Source organism: Symphodus melops (genome assembly GCF_947650265.1).
Source record: "Symphodus melops genome assembly, chromosome: 13".
NCBI classification, from domain to species: Eukaryota; Metazoa; Chordata; class Actinopteri; order Labriformes; family Labridae; genus Symphodus; species Symphodus melops.
The window spans coordinates 14,011,611-14,031,070 of record NC_136703.1 but is presented as its reverse complement, the minus strand read 5'-3'; the positions used below and the strand labels follow the sequence as shown (position 1 = coordinate 14,031,070).

General features: G+C 39.8%; 1 protein-coding gene across 1 annotated transcript; it reads right to left on the bottom strand.

Annotated features, from left to right (window-relative positions):
• Window positions 1–579: 579 nt before the first annotated feature.
• On the bottom strand, window positions 580–3,047 carry sp5l (Sp5 transcription factor-like). Its single transcript, XM_079360316.1, has 2 exons — window positions 2,688–3,047; window positions 580–2,306 (listed from the first exon to the last, which is right to left on the bottom strand). Exons 1-2 carry the CDS (start codon window positions 2,739–2,741, stop codon window positions 1,260–1,262), a joined length of 1,101 nt encoding a protein of 366 aa, XP_079216442.1. The 5' UTR covers window positions 2,742–3,047; the 3' UTR covers window positions 580–1,259.
• Between the last annotated feature and the right edge of the window lie 16,413 nt (window positions 3,048–19,460).

Genomic DNA, 19,460 nt, shown 5'->3' with positions numbered 1-19,460 from the left:
GCAGAGCGGATCGTAACACGGCTGTGATATATGGAGGGGTTAAGAAGAAGGGGGAGGAGGAGGGGGTATTAACTTTCACAAGGGTGCAAAATCAAAGGGAGTTCCTGTCACCACTGAGGGGGTCTCGACAACAGGGGTCCCATTCACAGGGAATTCCTCTTCAGTGCCCTCTGTTGCATCTGTTGACTCAATCTTCTCCATTGAGAGAAAGAAAACACTCATTAAAGCCACATGACTGTGAACTTGATTGCAGCAGGCGAGACAAACAGCCCCATCAATGGATTGAGTATTTACTTTGAGGTGTGAAAATCTTTGAACAGCCCACCATGTTAGAGCTTCTTTAGGGGCTTCTTCCTTCACACCAGCAACACAATGAGAAGCATTTGTATTCTGAATGCAGTCAGATTATCATTTAAATAAAATGTTAGATCTTTGAGGAGCCCGAGGGGCGGCAGAGATTCACACACTTCTTCAATGAGCTAACACTGCTTAAACTATTGACTCTCATGCATATTTACTTCACAGCCGAGTGTCAAAGTGTAAGAAAATGAGATTATAAGAATCAGTCAAGTTGTTTCAGCAAGGACAATCTTTATTCAAATTGACATGCGGCCTTGACCCAGTTAAAACTGATATTTATACATAATTTACAAGAACTTAAAAACGTTAAATGTTCTATAATCTGGAGCTTTAATAATACTTCACTCTGCTGAACAAACCGGCAGATCAAAGACCTCATCTTTCAAAAAGCATCTCTACCTTAAAGTTTTCAAATCAAATCAAATTATTTTTTGAAGAAATTGTCATTTTTATACAGCAACATTCAGCTGTAGTAAGGCATACATTTATTTTTTAACATGATAGTATTAACAACATATTCAGGTAAACGTTGTGCATTTCGTTTATGTCCGCTACGTATTTCACACGGATAGTTATTTACAAAATGAGTTTAAAACAAGTCTAAATTAGTCTTGACAAATAGCTGAAGTCTGCACGTTAAAAATGAATTCCGAAAACCCACAATATCTCTGAAATAAGTCTTCAAGTTTCCTTTCAAGGTGCCTCGCCTCAGCACGCGATAACTAATTAAAAAGTGTCTCTAAACATCACTTTATTGTTCTACTTGAAGTCAAGAGTGGATCTTTGACAACAGAACGTGTTTAGGGAGCGTTCCCCTCTAGTGCAAAACTATGGCAGTAAGTGTAAGTCACACAGTCTGTTTGTTGTTGAAGATATTTATGAATGAAGGAGCGCAGAGGTTACTCTCTTTTGATATTGGCGAGTCGAGGATCCGTGCTCTGTGATGGCGGCCCTGATCGACTCTTCCTACTCTGGTGGGTCTTGACATGTTTGGATAGGTGGTCGCTCCTCATGAACCTCTTCCCACACTGCTGGCACCCAAAGCGCTTCTCCCCGGTGTGGGTGCGGAGGTGCCGCTGCAGCTCGTCTGAGCGAGTGAAACTCTTACCACAGAACAGCCAGTTACAGATGAAGGGTCTCTCCCCAGCATGCCACCGAAGATGCGCCTTAAGGTGCGAGGTCTTCTTGTACACTTTTCCACATTCAGGGATGTGGCAGATGTGTAGTCTCTTCTTTCCAAACTCTAACCCACCACCGTTGGCCTGGCAGTTGGGGCACTTGCAGCGGCGGCAACGGCGAGTGGAGCTCAGCAGGCCCTTCGAGGTGCCCTGGAGAAGAGCTGCTATCTGGGGTTGGTGCCCCAGAACTAACTGTCTGCCTAGGGAGAAAGGGTGGTTGGATGGCGTGGCGTTGGTCTGCGGCAGGCTCCACCACTGCTGTGATTCCTCCACAGAGCCTCCAGACAGGTGATGCCTTGTGGAGGAGTTCTGCAAAAAACTGGGAAAGTTTTGTCCAACACTGTTGTGCTGAGGGTAATAGGCGCTGTTTGTCTGTGGCTGCGAAGACAACACTTTGACAGGAGAGAGTTCAAAGGAGTAAGAAGAGGGAGGTTCGGCTGGCGGGGTGAGAGGAAGCTCGTGGTGGTGGTGGTGATGGTGGGGGTGATGATGATGATGGTGGTGACCCAGACCAGATTGCATATGACCTGGAAACTGCACTTTGGGCACGGTGAAGGTCATCTGATGGGTGCTGAGGGCCGTGCTGGGTGTCATGTCATTGCTCCACAACTGGAACATTCCTGATGTGGAGCTGACGGTGCTCTCGTACGGGAACTGTGAGCCTTCTGAACCCATGGAGCCTCCAACCTGCCAGGCCTGGCTACAGGTGGTGGCAAGGAAGGAGAGGGCGTTAGGTGCTCCCTCCGGAGAGGAGCTCGGTGTCCGGTCCTGTGTGGAAGAACAAACACACATAAATACATGGACCACTTTAGTGACAAATACAACTTTTCGGTTTTCACAAATAAAGATAACATTTTCTGTTATGTTCCATAACATCATTGTTCCATAATTAACCTAAGGCTACATTTTTTATGCTTTTTAAGTTACTTCACAACACAATTATAAGGCATAGGCAACACATTGCTTTACTCAATTTTCTTTTAAGAGGGCCACATTACTTTATTTTTCTGTCATAGTAATGTTTGAAAATGTATTAACACTATCGTAAAGTTACATTATTTCAGAAGACGGGTGCACTGAAGTCAGAAGAATAACAAAAGTATCAGAAACCCGCGCGTATTGAGTCAAGAAGAAAATTAAAAATCCAACCTGTAAAAAGGTGTGCAAAAAGTTGTCAGTCCTTTGAATTGCCAGCGCAGCCATCTGTCCTCGGCTCCTTTTTTACGCACCTGCAACACAAAATGCGCCGAAAAGCGACGACGCACAAAGTCTGAAGTAGAGCTCAGAGGGAGAAAAGATGCTCACATTTACGTCTCGGATGACTCAGACACGTTGGCAGACTAAACTAGGAAATCCAGCATCATTCAAATGCCACCCACTCCACTGGGTCAATGTTTCACATGTGCAGTAGCAGTCCAGATAAAAAAGTGTGGAAGCAGCTGAGTGTCTGAAGTTACAGGCAGTGAGGCGCGCACAGTAAATCCTCGCGCTCATCTCATAGGCGCCCGAGCTGCATCTTCTCTTTATAGAGAGAAAAGATCCTCTCGACGGGGTCTCCAGTTGATGCACGAGAGCCAGTCAATAGAGAGGAGATGAGGGGGGAGGAGGAGGGAGGTAGGGGAGGGGGTGTTAGGTGAGGGGGTGGGCCACTCATAATTTCACTGAATTTCAACGAAATGCTGACCCTAAGAGCTGACTCCGCCTCCAATTGTCTTAAAAAAAAAAAAAAACAGATAAAAAGATAAGGCGTCTCTTTTGATATATATATATTTTTTCTCAGAATCATATTTAATGAAATCTTCCAGACATGTTGAGTTAGGTCTTACCAGTTTAATTTTAAAATATCACTCAAAACTACAAAAAAGAAAGTCTGTGTTGCTGTGTTACAGCAAGTTAAAATGTCAACATTAAGGAGCATACTTTGCAAAAGAGCAAAATGCTTAGTCTGCAAAAAAGATCTAAGATTTTTACAGCCAGCTCAGTCAAAATAGTTCTCACTCAGGGAGTATTTGCATACTTCTTCAACTCCATGGTGGGAATTCAAGTAAAGATAGTAAATATGTGGGTTTTTATTTCTGGCAAAAACTGTTGGAGCATTAAAAAACGGAAACACACGCTATGACTTGAAGTCAACATCTAGAACTCATTTTATATCCCAAAGAGTCCAAAAGGGTGAGGGGATTTAGTGAAGGTTTGGTTATTTGTGTGTTGATTTTATTTCATGAGGACAAAGAGTGCTATAAACAACATTAGAGAAATGTTTATGGAATTTCTGGCTTCATCTTATGCTTTTTGTCCTTTAATTTTACATTTTGCAATGTGAAATTGGAGTTAATATAAATGTTGCACTTTCGAAAATCATTTACGAGTAAATGATGAGGATCTTTTTATATATGTGTGCAGACATAAAATGTGAGGTACCTTCATCCACTGTTTAAATATTAGCTTTTTGTAGATCACACTTGACAAACTTTTCTTCCCAAGGTGACTGCAGGCGCGAGGTTCACACACACACACACACACACACCATGAAGACAGTCCCATGCAGTGTTTTCCCTCACAAAGCTAATTGATAAAACTCAATCAAAGCCTCTGAGTTCTCACCAGTGGGTGACGCGTCAAATAGGCTGCCCTGTGTGACATTCTCACATTACAGAGTTCAAGTAGAGGCCGCTTCAGATCTGCTCCATTTAATGCAGATTGAGGCTTAATCTCATTCTGTAAGTCTGCTCACCATTACAATGTTAAGAGTTTAAATCCAGGCTGGGAACCTGTTTCTCATGTAAATAGAGAGTTCCTCACCTAAGTACAGCTTTTTGTTTCACAGGCTGTGATCCTTAAATAAACACGCCTAAAGAGAAGAAATCTTAAAGTAGAATGTAAGTAGTTATATCAGGTTTATCTTATAAAACAGAGAAAGGAAAGTTCTCTGTACTCCTGATGGTTGGCATTGATTGGGTAACTTTTAAAAATACAATTATGGCATTCAAGTTAATTACTAAACTGTACCATTTGGTTAAGGCCTTTCTGAAATTATTGTTGAGGAAGTAGAGAAGACGTATTGCTGATTATATTTTCTCCTTGACAAAAGACACCTCTTTTTATACAAACGATTTATCCAGAACCAAAAGAAAAAGGAACTTTGTCTTTTTTTTCTTCTTATAATAGTAGAGAAAATTGGGCGAATATGTGTTTGGAATTAAAGAAAAATGAAATGATTATAATATTAATTTCAAAATCTACAGGATGCAAAACCAGATTGGTTATCCAATTAAACAAATGCAATGAGGCCAAGAAAATACTTCAGTATACTATTATTCATCCTTTTTTTCAAATTTATTTGGCAAACAAAAACAAATTTGTATTTTTTTTTCAGAAAGGATAAACATCTGCAGGATAATACTGCAGAGAAAATGTCAGAAGTGTGAAACAAATCAGCCCTGCAAGTATTAATAATTACGATGTAACTCTAGCAGCATTGAGGAAAAGAGTCTAATCTCAAATTAAAATTAACATTAAGGATGAAAGCAAATTGTCGTAGAGGAAGAAAACAAGCGCAGAGGACATGAAAACAGGAGTGTGTCTAAGAGGGAGAGGTATATGTCTGCGGTTTATTACGGAGCAGAAGTTGTTAATTACCCTGATTCTTATTTCCTGTCCCTTCTCTCTCCCCCCACCATCATGATCACCACGCCACCCCTCCCCCACTGTACTGCCTCCCAGATGAGTGGCTTTGAAGTGCAAAGTACTCTCTCCTCACTTTGAACTGTGAAAACAATGCTCATGTGGTGGTGCTTACCTTCCCCATGTTACCTCATTTAAATAGACCTGGATTTGGCTTGCACTGTTTTCAAGGGAAAACTCATTTCCAGAGAAAGAGGTCCCTGTGTTCATTAAACAGCTGGTGAGATTGCTGTAATCAGGTCCCGCTCCGTCATACACTGCAAGCTGCTCTGACTGGGTGGCTACAAAAAAATCCAACTTCAAAACTGACATAGACCGAAGCCTATTAACGCAATACAGATATCTTAATGCACCTATTTACAAACAGACAATGCAAAAAATACAGAAAAAAACGTGGCCTTTTGTGGTAGTTTCTAAGATCCATGACAAATGGTTCACTAGTTACAAACATTTTCTTACTGCTCCTAACATTGAATATGCAAGTGGCTTTTCAAGCTGTTTTTATCATGCCTGGGGGGCAGTTTAAAAGCACCACATCACTAAATTGTCCCAGCTGTCTTGACCATCTGCACTCAAAGAGAAGGGGTAGCCACAGAGGAGAGCAGCCTTTGTACTGGTGGCCATGTCAAAAAGCCAATTTTACAGCACTGTGCCGCTCTCTCAACGGCCCCTCATGTGACAAATGTGGCCTAATGGATGAGACAGACAGCATGTAAAAGCCTGCTGCTAAATGTAGTGATTCAGTCTGTAAGCATTCAGCAACATAAGACAGGACAAGATGGGGTCTAATTACCATGACACTCAGCTTCTTTATCACAAGGAGAAACACCAGCAGCTGGACTTTACAGTGCAAGTCTTAGAGCTCGTTCAGTGCACTCCTTCCTGTTCCCTATGGAGCTAGAAATGTGTGCAATTGTGTGACGAGGAGAAACACACCGTCGTTTCCAATAACACATATAGATGAAGTTTGAAGTGCACTGAACATTTGCTAATCACAACAATCATAGCAGTGTTTATACTTGTTATTTACAGTCAGTGCCTGATATATCACGTAAAGCTGTTAGTTTACTTACCCTTCATGAGCAAAAATTGTGGCGACTGATTATGTATATTTAAAAAAATAATGTAGTTTTTCTTTAACTCTTCACTGAACTTATCTCAAAATGACTCCCTATATCAATAACTAGATTTAATAATTGATAAGAACATCTGTTTTTATAATCACACAGGAAAAGCAAGTAAAGTTTTGGTCATTTAATACTGACTTTATAATTGGAAAAGTACTTCAGTTTACAAAATATCCTTACATTTAAATGAGGAATTTATAAAGATTGTGTTCTTAAGGATACAGTGACTGGGAGTTGTGATACAATTAAAAGCTTTTCGCTTATTTTTTTTTGCAAATGACATAAAATTGTAAGTCCTTCTTTTTTCTTCTTATTAAATTCTAACCAAAGCATAAATCACAGCATTGCATAATTTTTGCAAATCTCCAATACATTTGAAGCAGGCGAGATTATGATTCTCACTCCCGTTCTAGAGATTACATCGCTCTGTGTGAGAAACAGTAAACTCTAATAATTCCCTTATCTCTTGTCCATTAGCATGTTAGAAAACCCTAAAATCTCCACTCCTGGGCAGACGCAGGCTGACAGCATGCAACTCCACTTGTCAAAGAAAACTTTTATCAATACCAAGAGCACTTGAAGTTTGTTTGCATTTTGTTTTCCAGCACTCTTAACAACTTCAGTCAGATCACAGGAGTATCTGATCAAAGCGCTTCGTGGTTAGTTCTGGAAACACAGGAGTGCTACGCCACGCTTTGATACTCCACATCAATATTTCAATTCAACAATCACTTGACATGCACCCATACTCCCTGAGACGAAAGACGAAAGTAGAGAGAGAGAAAGAGAGAGATGGGGATGATGGAGGTTTTTGGGAAGTACATGGACATGGATTGAAGAAATCGCTGCCTCCTTCACCTTTGTGGCAATGTGTTACGTATAAAAATAAACAAGATGCCATTTTCACTTTTAAAGTCTGTTAATCTGTTATGTTTCAGTCTTTCTGTATGTTTCCTTTTCCCTTTAGCCCCTTTTACTTTTCCATTTCAGGACTTTTTATGGCCCTATTTCACCCTGCTGTCCATGTAAATGTAAAAGAGGTGTAATGCTGGGACAAAGGCATCCTGTCTTGGCGGAACATTTGAGGTATTATTTGTGAAAGAAGAGTTGCTCCAGTCTTCCATTATTTCAACTTATTTATATAGAGATACAGAAAACAATGCAAAAATGTTAATATATTTAGGAAATCGTATATACATGTATGCATACAGTCTATGATTTGAGCACCAATATCAGCGACTTGACATCCTTCTGCGTTCTCACATAAGTTCACGCTAGACATTTTTCACATATACACTCCTGACAATATCCACCTAATTGCAGGAGGACTGCTCCAGATATTGTCCTAACCTGGCTGTTTACATAAGCTCCTCAAAGCGGGAGACTATCCATGTCAGACGGGAGGAGGGGTTGGGGATCTCCCGCGGTAAAGTATAAAAAGATTGGGATGTAGCAACAGAGTCCGCAATACGATGCTGAGAACGTTTGCCTGTAGTTCAGCGGAATCTCAATGTCTGCAAAAGAGCGGAGGAAAACATGCTGACAAACAAAAAACAAAACATGCAACTGTTCAATTACATGCACCAAGATTGTCACGATTGTGGGGAGACAGTCAATGCACTGCCTCCAGACAAAAGATCTCAACGTCACTCCGGTTGGCTCAAGCTGAGTTCTCCTGAGAATAACCTGCTGTGTTATCACATCAGACCACTCAGACTTGTTGCGGAAAATATACAAGGGGTCTGGCAGGAAAAAAATGTGGGGGCAATTCATGTTTGCATTCACACATATAGTTCCCCTCCTGGAATTATCAGGGGTTTTATGAGTTTTCTGCAAGTGTGAAAGCTCTATCTGACTAAATATGGAAAAAAAAACATTCGGGGCCTAGGAGAAAATTTGGATAAAGTCAGAGTAAAACTTCAACTGTTTGCGTTCACACATACAGCTCAGCACCAAAAACTTCAAGATTTTAGAAGGAGTTTTGTGCAAGTGTGAAAGCACTATGGGATACCAATGCTACGGCGTTGAGGATTTAACACAAGGACAAATGCGTAATAACGACAGAGCTTTGTTATGGTGATGTTCACAATGAAAAAAACTTTTGTCTCTATCTACTCTTTTTCAGTCTTTCTCTCTATCTGACTTGTTTGGTTCATATGAAGGGGCAGAAAGCTGTTCACCAATGAGTCCAGTTGTTGTCTTTCTTATATGTGTCATAAGATAACATCATGGTACTAGCACTATATAAATAACAATATCATTTAGAAAAACAAAAAACTGCACTAACTTTAAGTTTGAAGAGCTAAAGCTTCCCAATAACTTACTTTCGTTCAGTAGACTACAGAAGCAACGAACCTTGTCACAAGACTGAAATCTGAGGAAAGGATGTGTTTCATGTTTTATCAAAGGAAAGTAGTACAGGAACTCTGCTGTGATAAAGATGAAGACAGTCCATCTGCCAAATGTCACTTTCACGGTGCTTTATAATCATTTCATCATCTCCGCAGGATATGACATGCTTTGAAGCTCTCTGCCTATAAAATACAGGAATTGATAAAAAAAAAGACTTCTGGCAAATTGGAACACGAATTCATGTTGTCAATGAAAGGATAATATTGTCAATGTGACTAATTAATTCTCAATTATACATCACTGTAACAGAGAATCAGTTTAAGGCAAATATTTTACATATAGATAAAGATATATGGTTTGGCAATGTAATTTAGAGGAAGCTATTTGTTACATTTATTCAAATTATTTTTACAAACAGACCACAATAAATTGATCAACTGTTCCTACAAAAGGATTAAATTGTCCATTGTGCGTGACTGAGCTTTCTTCTTTTGGACTGGGTGAAGTGATTAGATGGATTACATGCTTGATAAGGTGCCAGGTTGCTTCCTTACACACACTGCCTGTGCACTCATTGCATATTAAATTAACAAGCTGGCCATGGCTAACCAGAGTGTCTAGTCTAGAACACCATGAAAAACTTTCTAGTGAAATGAAAAGTTTGATACCTTCAAAGCTGTCTTTTAAGGCTGGAGGAAGCAGCCGACTAGTTTACATATTCTGGAAACAGAGAAGCTATCCTGACTCTATCCAAGCTTACTAAGGCAAGTAATACACTGTACGATTGTAAAAATGTTGTGGATGAATGTCCTCTTCAATCTGAATAACGTGATAGCGTATGGGGGGATAAAGGGATCCCACCTCCTTTGACTGACTATGTGTGTACATGGAGCTCATCCTGTGCCGTGCTTCCACAACACTGAAACAAAATGTGAACTCACAGACAAGAATCCAAATTATTGAACATATATGTAAAGAAAGCTGTAGTTAAGCCACTTTTGTGAAAAATAACATGAGATTATGCTTAAATTTGGCCTTACTACAAAACCAGCGGTGAAACTATGCAGAACTTATGCGCACAAGATATTTGTCGACCTTTTCGAACTTCAGGCGCTCTGTATGAGTCAATAATATTGACATGTTTTATTGTTTTTGAGAGGACAGAGTAATTTATGTCCTCAAGTTTATGAAGAAAAACATTTTGCCAATCTACACTCAGTCAAAATCATATAGCTTTCCCTACTCCCTCTGTAGTGTTTTATTATTATTCTGTTTGTCTGGTTGTTGTTTATCTTTGCATTTAAATACATATAGTCTTTAAAATACTTACACATTACAGCAATTTGTTCTAACATATCTTTACGTAACTTTAATGCTATTGTATGTCTTTATATGCATCTTGAGAACTGCAGACAGAACTTCCTCTGTCTCAAACTTAGCCCATAAAGTTGATTGTAATTGGTGTTTACTAAGAGGCAATGACAGTTTGTCTGTCAACCGAGACATCCTTTGTATATTTTATGATGGTGTTAAAGTATCCAGTGTCTCATCCTTTCTGAGCACAATACGTTTATGTTAATCCATATCCCCGAACAACATTTAAAATTAATGACGACTAATTTACCGGGAAAATTTTGATTGTTTATTCATAGGGTTTGCTTTGTAAATTCCCTAAAAAGATGAATTCCCTACAATTGCCTGTCGTTACAACGCCACATAGAATGAATAATAAAAAAGCCAACACAGAGACAAAAGGAAAAGGGGAAACAATGGGATTATCAATCATAAAGTGTCTCCGAACACAGTGTGACAAATACAAACAGGTAAATAATTAGCTGTTACACTTGACAATATCTTTTACAGGCATCAATGTAATGTGGGTATTGTAGCATGCAGGGACCTGTGCCTATTGATCTTATAGATGTCTTCAGTGGATGTGGGAGTTGTGAGCTCCTGTCACTGTCTGATCTGAACTAATGTTCTCAGATGGGACTGAATCAAGAAGGAAAGAGGGATTAAAAGACCGGATTCTCACCCGTTTTTGTAGCATGGCCCCCATTAACTTGTTTAACCTTAGCAGGAAATTACCCCATTGAATAATATTGTCATGTGAGCGGAAGGCCTGAAGTAGCATTAAGGGAAAGCTAAAATGCAATTTCATTAATATTACACTGGTAGCCTAAACAAACCATCTGGGAAGAGGGACCCATGTCTGTGTGGTGACTGCATTTTATGGCAAGGCTCCAGCTGAAATCAGAAATGCAAAGTAGGAGCGGAGATACGAGGGCTACATATGCAGAGGAGTGCCGCACAGCCAGAGCAGTAGATTTATTTGTAAATGTATGCCTGCAATGCCACTCTCTGTTAAGCCCCTCCGTCAGCTCAGCCCGCGTAATGTGAGGGGAAATGTCACCCTGTCACCGCCATGCCAGGGATCAGCCCGCTGTTTGTGTGTACCGCGAACCGCGCCAAGCTTTGAGGAGGAGGAGGAGGAGGAGGAGGAAAAATGACACAGAGGCTCTTTCATCTAATCCTTGTGGTGTAATTTGCACCTCAGTAAGTTTAATTGATGACTACTGATCAAATGCTTGCCTTTGAAAATAAAAATCTTTGGGATTGTTATTTTCCCCTTGAACCTGCAAAAAGAATTCTTAATGCACCTGATGAGAGGTTGCTAACTGATGGATCCAATTTTGAGGGTTTGAACTTTGATACACTACACAGAAAAAGTCATATAAAAAACATTGTACTAATTTTTCTTTATTCAGAAAAAAGTTAATTTAAAACTTCTTAAGCCAACTTGGATGAGGTAGTCATTTCTATCTTCAGCAGGAACATATGCACCTGGGCTCTGAGTGTACGTCTCCCTCCAGAGATCCAACCTGAGCATCAACGTCATTCAGACAAACGGATAGTGACAGGCCCAGCTTATCAGTGTCAACGTTAGGCTGCTCTCCGGGACTTTGATTCCGCACTTTTCCCACAGCTCGACAGAAGGCTGTGCTTTGCAAAACAAACCAACAATCAGGCAACCTGAAGAGTGTGATGAAAGAGTAAACAACATGGCCCCGGTACTTGCCCCACAACCATGACACTTCCTAAGTAGGTTACCGTAGAGGGTAACCCAATTTAGCATGTGTGTCTGATTGGAGTCAGAACATGTTGAGAACTTAAGAAAGTTCACAGAGAGACAAATGGAGATAGATCTGTCTCAGGACCTCGACCTTGACAAAAAAAATGAAATGGCCCTCCACTAATGCCCCTGCACGTGTTCATTATCAAGAAGAATTATAGGGAGTCAATCTATTGATGTTGCCTAACTAATTGTAAAGCAGGGGATTCAAGAGCAGATGTTGCATTTCAAAGCAGTTGTGAGCAAGGAGACAGGTTATGATTTATGCTAAAATGTGTGGCTTCAAAGCGTCGAACGCGCCTTCTAAACAAATTGAACAAGTCAAGCGCTATTCACCCAGGACCAGGAGGGAGCCCGGCACATGTAGATCAGAGGCGCACGGCTGCCGCTTGTAATATCACTCAGTGGAGGAGGGGTCCCACCGGGGGGAGGCAACACAGAGAGGCGCACAGTACGAATGCAGCTGCAACACCTGCACAAACCCCCCCCCCCTCCCACCCCACACACACACACACACACACACACACACACACACACACACAGACACACACACTCTTTGCTTCCCTCCTGGAACATCTTCCATGCAGGGGGGAGTGGAGAGGGGTGGGCAGCACCTTGAGACTTGACATCCTTTCTGTGGATGGCACAATTATTTGGGAGGAGATCGAAGAGTTGGTAGAAGATGCGAGGCCTGTGTCAACATACTGATGCAATTTTAGTAAACATGGATAAAGTCGGATTACTTGTAGGGAAGATTGGTGGATTGGAGTGGGGGGTGGGCTGGGGGTGTGGGGCTTTAAATTCTGTTTATTGCTGTTGTCTGCTAAGTGAGGCAGGCAGTAATATCCCAGAGAAAATGAATGATATTTGAATGGACTGATCTCTGATCTTACACTTACATCAAAAGGAAAGCTTATAGATTTGGAGAAGTATAAAAAAGGGATTTAAAAAAGTAGGCACGATAGTTTATAATCTTCATTTCACATTTCATAAAGTGTAGTTAAATAGAATTGCACATTTACAGGGTTGAATATATGAGTTAATGATAAGCCTTCAAAAGGTGTATCATCCTGAATTTTACATCACAGAAGTCTTGACGATGCCATACATGTAAAAAGACAGCCTGCATGGACTTCTCTCATAAGTCATTTTTTCCCCGTCTGTTTTCTTCCATTTGATGCCTCCTAAATTGGGACGGGAGAAACGAATTGCTAAATTTTTAATTAACTTCACAACATCTGCACTTGTGCTTTGAGAGAGCAGTGAGATTTCCTTTTAACCTATTCCAGCACATTTGCACACCAAGGTAAATCTTGATGCTGGCACTCTTACAGAAAGGAAGAGAGAGAAAAAAAATCAAAAATGGAAATGAACTCTCACTTGTGTGTGCAGATCAAAGAGGCAGAATTATTCAACTTTTTACCATAGCTTGATCTTCAAAAAAGAAGAGAGAAAGAAGTAGGGGAGATTTAGATGGATGAATCAGTTTAAGTTAAGAGTGTTCTTTCGTTGTTTTACGAGCTTCCTCTTTATCATCTGGTGTATTCTCTTGTACATAATTTTGGCTTCAATGTCTCTGATCTGTGCTTTTTATGCACAGGTAAAACCACTATATGCTTGTGTGCCTCTTTGAATCTACTCTAAAGTGTAAGTGTAAAAGTGTAAATAGTCTTTGACTCCTTGCTGTTTAAGACAAAAACTACAGTATTGTTTTTATATAATATTAAAACCCGAAAAAAAATAAATGCACAATGTCTGAATAAAACAGATAGACACACAGAAAAAAGGAGAAACAATTTACAACAATTGCTGAAACAACAATAAATAAAACACCAGGGATTCAATGTTAAAATGTTAAAAGTACCTGTAAGTGTTTTGATAAGAGTATCTTGTATAATCGACTTAACTGCCAGCATTGCCATTAAAGATGTGTTGCTTTCATAGACCATCATCATCATCATTGAGTCCATTTTAAATCTAGAAGTTATTGGTGCATCAGACACAGTTACTGTGGTAATATTCACTCATGATGAGGCCCTGTGATGAACAGTCTCCTCTCTCCTACGTAATAAAGTGGCACATATCTAACAGAGAAGGATTTTGCTCAGCACACGAGTTCTTTAGAAAGGCAGTTTATATGTGTTGAATTTTACCATTACATACACATGGATTCGGATTAAAACACTTCTATTACAATTCTGTTCTGTCACATATAATGTGGCAGCACACAGGCCATTGGCCCACCCACTGAAGAGGGCTGTTCGAGGGGCATAGAAACGAGCCAAAATAACACCAACTGTTACAGGAAAATACATGATCCCCACTTTTCTTCTCTTCTAACGGGGCTTCCTGTCAAATCCGAAGTCTCTGAAATCAGAGCAGGTAGAAGTGAGCCCAGCTACCTCCCTCCCCCTCACAGGCATCTGCACGGGCAGTCTTGACTGATGTGGTGATATCACAGCACACCAAAGCTCCTTTAACAAGTCCCCCTTTGATACTGCACACACAATGGTGTCTCTATAGGAAAACCCCTTACCTCTCTAAGTGTGTGTGTGTGTGTGGGGCAAAGGCTTGAACAAAAAAGAAAACGGCACAAAAAAAAAAAAAAAACCTTTGCTAAATGAGTCAAAGAATGGAGGAAAAAAACGTTGGTATATATGCTTTACCTCAAATGTCCACAAGAGGACACTGCTCCCTTAATGAATCTTTTCCAGGCCCCCACTGTGTGCACTGTGGATGGCAGCTACAGAAAAAAAAGTGGTTACTTCATCCAGGATCGACCAGAACTTGATGAGGCTGTGCTGAGGTCAAATCGAACTTTTTCTAAAGGTGGCCTAACACTTTTCTGAAACACTGGTTTTTCGTTCTATACCTGCTATGTAAACCTACTTTAAAACTGATTGTTTCATCTGAATTAAATATTTGTACGTCAAAACGCTAAAATAAGAACATCAAACCTCCTAAATACCACAAAGATTACAAAGCATGGGAGTGGAACAGATTAAATGGTGTGTAATGAGTACACCATTCACCGAATTAAATAATATAGTAATAAAAAATGAAAACACTAAACTTAAATAGAAACAACAATGGAAACCTCCCCTCCCATGGAGCTGAACTCTAATAACTATTTGTTGATGAAATATAGAGCTGATGTAACAGGTCATGCCATTTGGCTGTTTGGCTCTCCTGAAATTTTTATCTATTTTTTTTAGTACTGCCCTTTGTTTTATCAAGAGGAAATGGATCGATGGTTTATTGAAGTGTAAATAAAATGGACCTGACAGTTAGTGTATTAAAGCAGGCTACTTCTTTTCTTGAGCACAGTGCTGCTCAGCATTATTTTTTTTGGTGAATTAATTGGAACATCTCTTGGGTAATAAAGTTCTCTCGAAAGTCCTATTTCTCGAGCTCCTATTTTTAATGAAAGCCATCAGAATTCAACATGTTTTCAGGCCTGAGGCAATACCATTTGTGATCACAGTAAAACATGGTTTTAGTTGATCTTTAGTAATATAGGTACTGTGTTATCAAGCATTAGCTTCTCTTATGATCTTGTTTACACCCGAACATAGCAATACAATCTGTCTCTTAAGGCTTGTAACCTTTACAAATATCATCTTTAACATCATTTTTAAAATTCAGTGCTTAATAGTGACCTAAAGACTATTTCATAAATTTAGCAGATTGGAGGAAAGTGTCCATCAAACCCAGATCTGATCTATTAGTTCACTCTTACATTTTATCAATGCTAAACATCTGTCAGAGTTAATATGAGAACAAGGAGCGGTTGTTCAGTGAGGATTTCTTTAGGTAAAGAAAGTAAGACTGCGGATTAAGTGAACACATCTGAAGCACCTGCGATTTAAATGATATTTAGCTGGCATTTGCATGTGCTAGTCAAAATATAAAGCAATAACACAGTGAATGGAAGCTCCTAATATCACTAGACGAGAGAAGAAAAAGTGAAAACAAATAGTTTCCGCATCGCTTCAGGAACACGCGGGTATGTGGATGCAGAGGGCTGACAACGCTGCCTTGATTGCTGAATTAACTGAAGTTATTTCCACCCTAATAAAAGATAAGCTGAAGTAATTTCCACACTAATAAAGGATAAGCTCACAACTATGGTGGCACAAAATGAGCAGAGACTTAAATGGGCAGAAGAATGAATATCGACTGTGGAAGACCCTGGTAACATACTCCAAACTAAAGTAGCTGAAATATAAACAGCTGAAAAAAAAAGCAAATAAAAAAGTGATCGACCTGGAAAGTCAAAGTCAAAGTGATCGACCTGGAAAGTCAGGACAATCTTAAAATCCTGAACCTGAAAAAAGGAATAATCCAAAAGTATTCCTTGACGCTAAGCCTGCCAAAACTTTTGGGCCTCCAGAGACTATCAAGGGCAGGGTGAAGATTGATCGGGCTCACCGCGTCGGACCCAAGCAGGACGATAGACTGCGAGTGATGATCCTAAAACTCCACAATTTCAGTGAGAAAGACAAGATTATGCGTGCTGTGAAAGCCAAAGGGTCGCTAATGTTAGAGAATAACTAGCTGTCCATTTATCAATATCGATCCCCAGCTGTCCGTGAGCGACGGGTTTCAACAAGGTGTGTGAGGTGTTGATCAAAAAGAAGATCAGATTCAACATGAAATTCCCCACAATTCTGTGTCTGCCACTCAAGGGCGAGTTTATTTGATTAAACACCACTCTATTCTATCATTTTCCAGGAGGCTACAACAAACAGTTTTTTGATGAGATATATATATATATACACACACATATATATATATGATGGAGATGACATACACTTGATGTTGACAATAACATAACCTTCAAATACTACGACCCTGAACATGTCTGAATACGGTAAATAACTTTTCACTTCTGCACCTAAACATAGGAAGCTTGAATACGCTTCCCTCCCTACTATCAAACACTGGATGCTGCTTCAACATAATTGGTTGTGGTAAGACATGGTTAAATAAAAAACTTGTACATAGATGCTTTGAACCTTGAAGGTAGATAGTGGTGGTGGGGTGATGTATGTTCTAATATACATGCCAATGTCTACGATCTCGCTGTTAATGACAATCACACAGACTCTCTTTTTATTGAGGTAAAAAATGACAAAGGCAAAAACACTATCATGGGTGTAATTTACTGACCCACAGATTCTGATCTAAACATTTTTAATGCCAAACTGGAATAAATCCTACTACATATAAATAAATTAAACAAAGACTGCTTCCTCCTCAGAGACTTAAATATTGACGTCTCCAAGGACGATGCAGCCAAGAATGACTTCATTAACACACTGCACTCCTCCTCTTTCTTTGCAAGCATAAATATCTTTACTAGAGTCACAAATACCTCCTGAACTATCATAGACATAACCAATGTATGAAATGTCAGGCTTGAATCAGGAGCTTCACTCTCTGATATATCTGATCATTACCCATCAATATTGTACTTTAATCTTGACTACAGATGTTTACCTTCACGTCACCCAATAAAAACCAAAGTAGTACACGAGAGAACACTGTACCAACTGAATGCAAGCCTGCAAGCTAAAGTATGGAACACTGTCTACCTCTGTTGCGATCCTGACACTGCATATGATTGCCTGGTAAACGAAATAACAGATTCTATTCGCTGTTCCATTCCTACTAAGACCTACTGTCACACACAGTAGGGCAGAACACAAACCCTGGCTAACAAGAGGAATATCTAACTCCATTAGACCAAAAAAAAAAAAAACCAACAAAAACAAATATAGAGAATAAAACTAAATAAAACGTCTACAAGAAGGAACTGACAAACACAATCAGGAAAAGCAAATGTAGTCCCTTTTATGAACTTATAAAAGCTTCACTGGGAGACTCTAAGAAATTATGGAAAGTATTAAACAGTGTCCTGAATAGGGGCCATGAACATACTGTGCTCTCAGACACAGTAAAAACAAATAGTACTGATCTTGCAAATGAATTTAATAATTATTTTGTATCTATAGGTGCTAATCTCTCGAAAAAGATTACTCAAACACAAAGTGTCTCCCACAAATAATACATGTCAGGCAATTATCCATAATCCATCTTCCTGAAGCCTACAGACGGCATTGAACTGTTTAATATCATAATGGCTCTGAAGAGTTCTAACTCTGCTGGAGAGGACAAGATTAGCAGCAAAATATTAAAAAGTATCGCCAAAGAAAGAATTGAACCACTCACACAATAATAATCTTTCACTGCTCACAGGAACTGTTGTCAAAATGACAAAAATTGCAAAAACAATCCCAATTTTCAAATCTGGTGATAAAAATGACATAACAAATTATTGTCCTATATCCATCCTACTCACACTTTCCAAAACTGGAAAGAGTGTTTAAAACTTTAAGAGTTTAAAATAGAACTGACCCACAGGTAACAGGTAATGATGATAATTACAAGGAGTTTCTATGTCTAGAATAGTTCTATTCTATCTATCAGTGTTTGCAGAGCTCTTTTTCTGACACTATTGACATGTTTAACAATAAGAAAAAAAAACCATCAGAGCCCAACACAGCCACTGAGGTGGTGGGGAGGGGGCCCCAGGCTCTTGGCTTTGTCTGCCTGTTGAGTGGGGCCATCAGATAACAGCCAGGACAATGGCGCTCCATTCTGAGGGCTCTCTTAAATGAGCAGGAAGAGGCGGTGAGCGCCTAGCCGAGGCTTCTGGTGGATTCCCTGGGGTCTGCTCAGCCCTGACGGAGCACGCCACCACTGAATGGCTGGAGAACAGGAGAGGAAATGAGAAGCTAGTGGCCATCCCGTCGGAGCCATGGTTGCCCTTTGATGCTGGAAGAGTTTGGATGTGAGCAAGGGAAAGGTGATGGAGAGGTAAAGGGAGAGGGGAGGAGAGAGATGTGGTGGTGAATTTGAGAAAAAAGGGGAAAGGTACACAATCAAGCCATACTGACTCTTAGATCTTCACAGCTCTTCCTTGAGAAACCAATATAATCTCAGGAGTATATTTGATATGGACACTGATGTATGATCTTTGTTTCTCCTCTAGATGTATTATGCATGTTGAGACTCACCGAAAAAATTCTAAGATTCAAAGTCAATAATAAACTCAAACAAAAATGCCTTTTGAATCTTTAATCTCTGGGTTTAAAAAAGAGACTCTACCAACTACTGTCCAACAATGATTAAATGATATCTTTGAAAATATACATAACCAGGCACAATGTTACTCAAGACAAAAGCTTTTTTCTTGATTTGTCTGGCCTCAGACATGTGTGCATGAGTGATGGCACAGCATAGCAGGAAGAAGGTTTGGCAGGGAACACCAGTACAGGGTCTGGGTCCACGTCTCCCTGCCCTCCACCCTGCTGCTTTCAGTCTGGTACGTGCTGCAGAGGGACAATGCCAATAACTAAACAGTAAAATCCAGTGCTGCAGTATTCCTGAATGGTTTTAGTGACGCACAGTCATTGGCTTTTCTCAGGAATGTGCTCTATAAGAACATAAGACTGATTGTAAAATTAGAACCCGAATGTAATGTATGCTACTGATGTTTTAATGTGCAACTAATGGCTTTAAGCTTTAACACACTGGGGTACAGTAATTGATACATTTTTT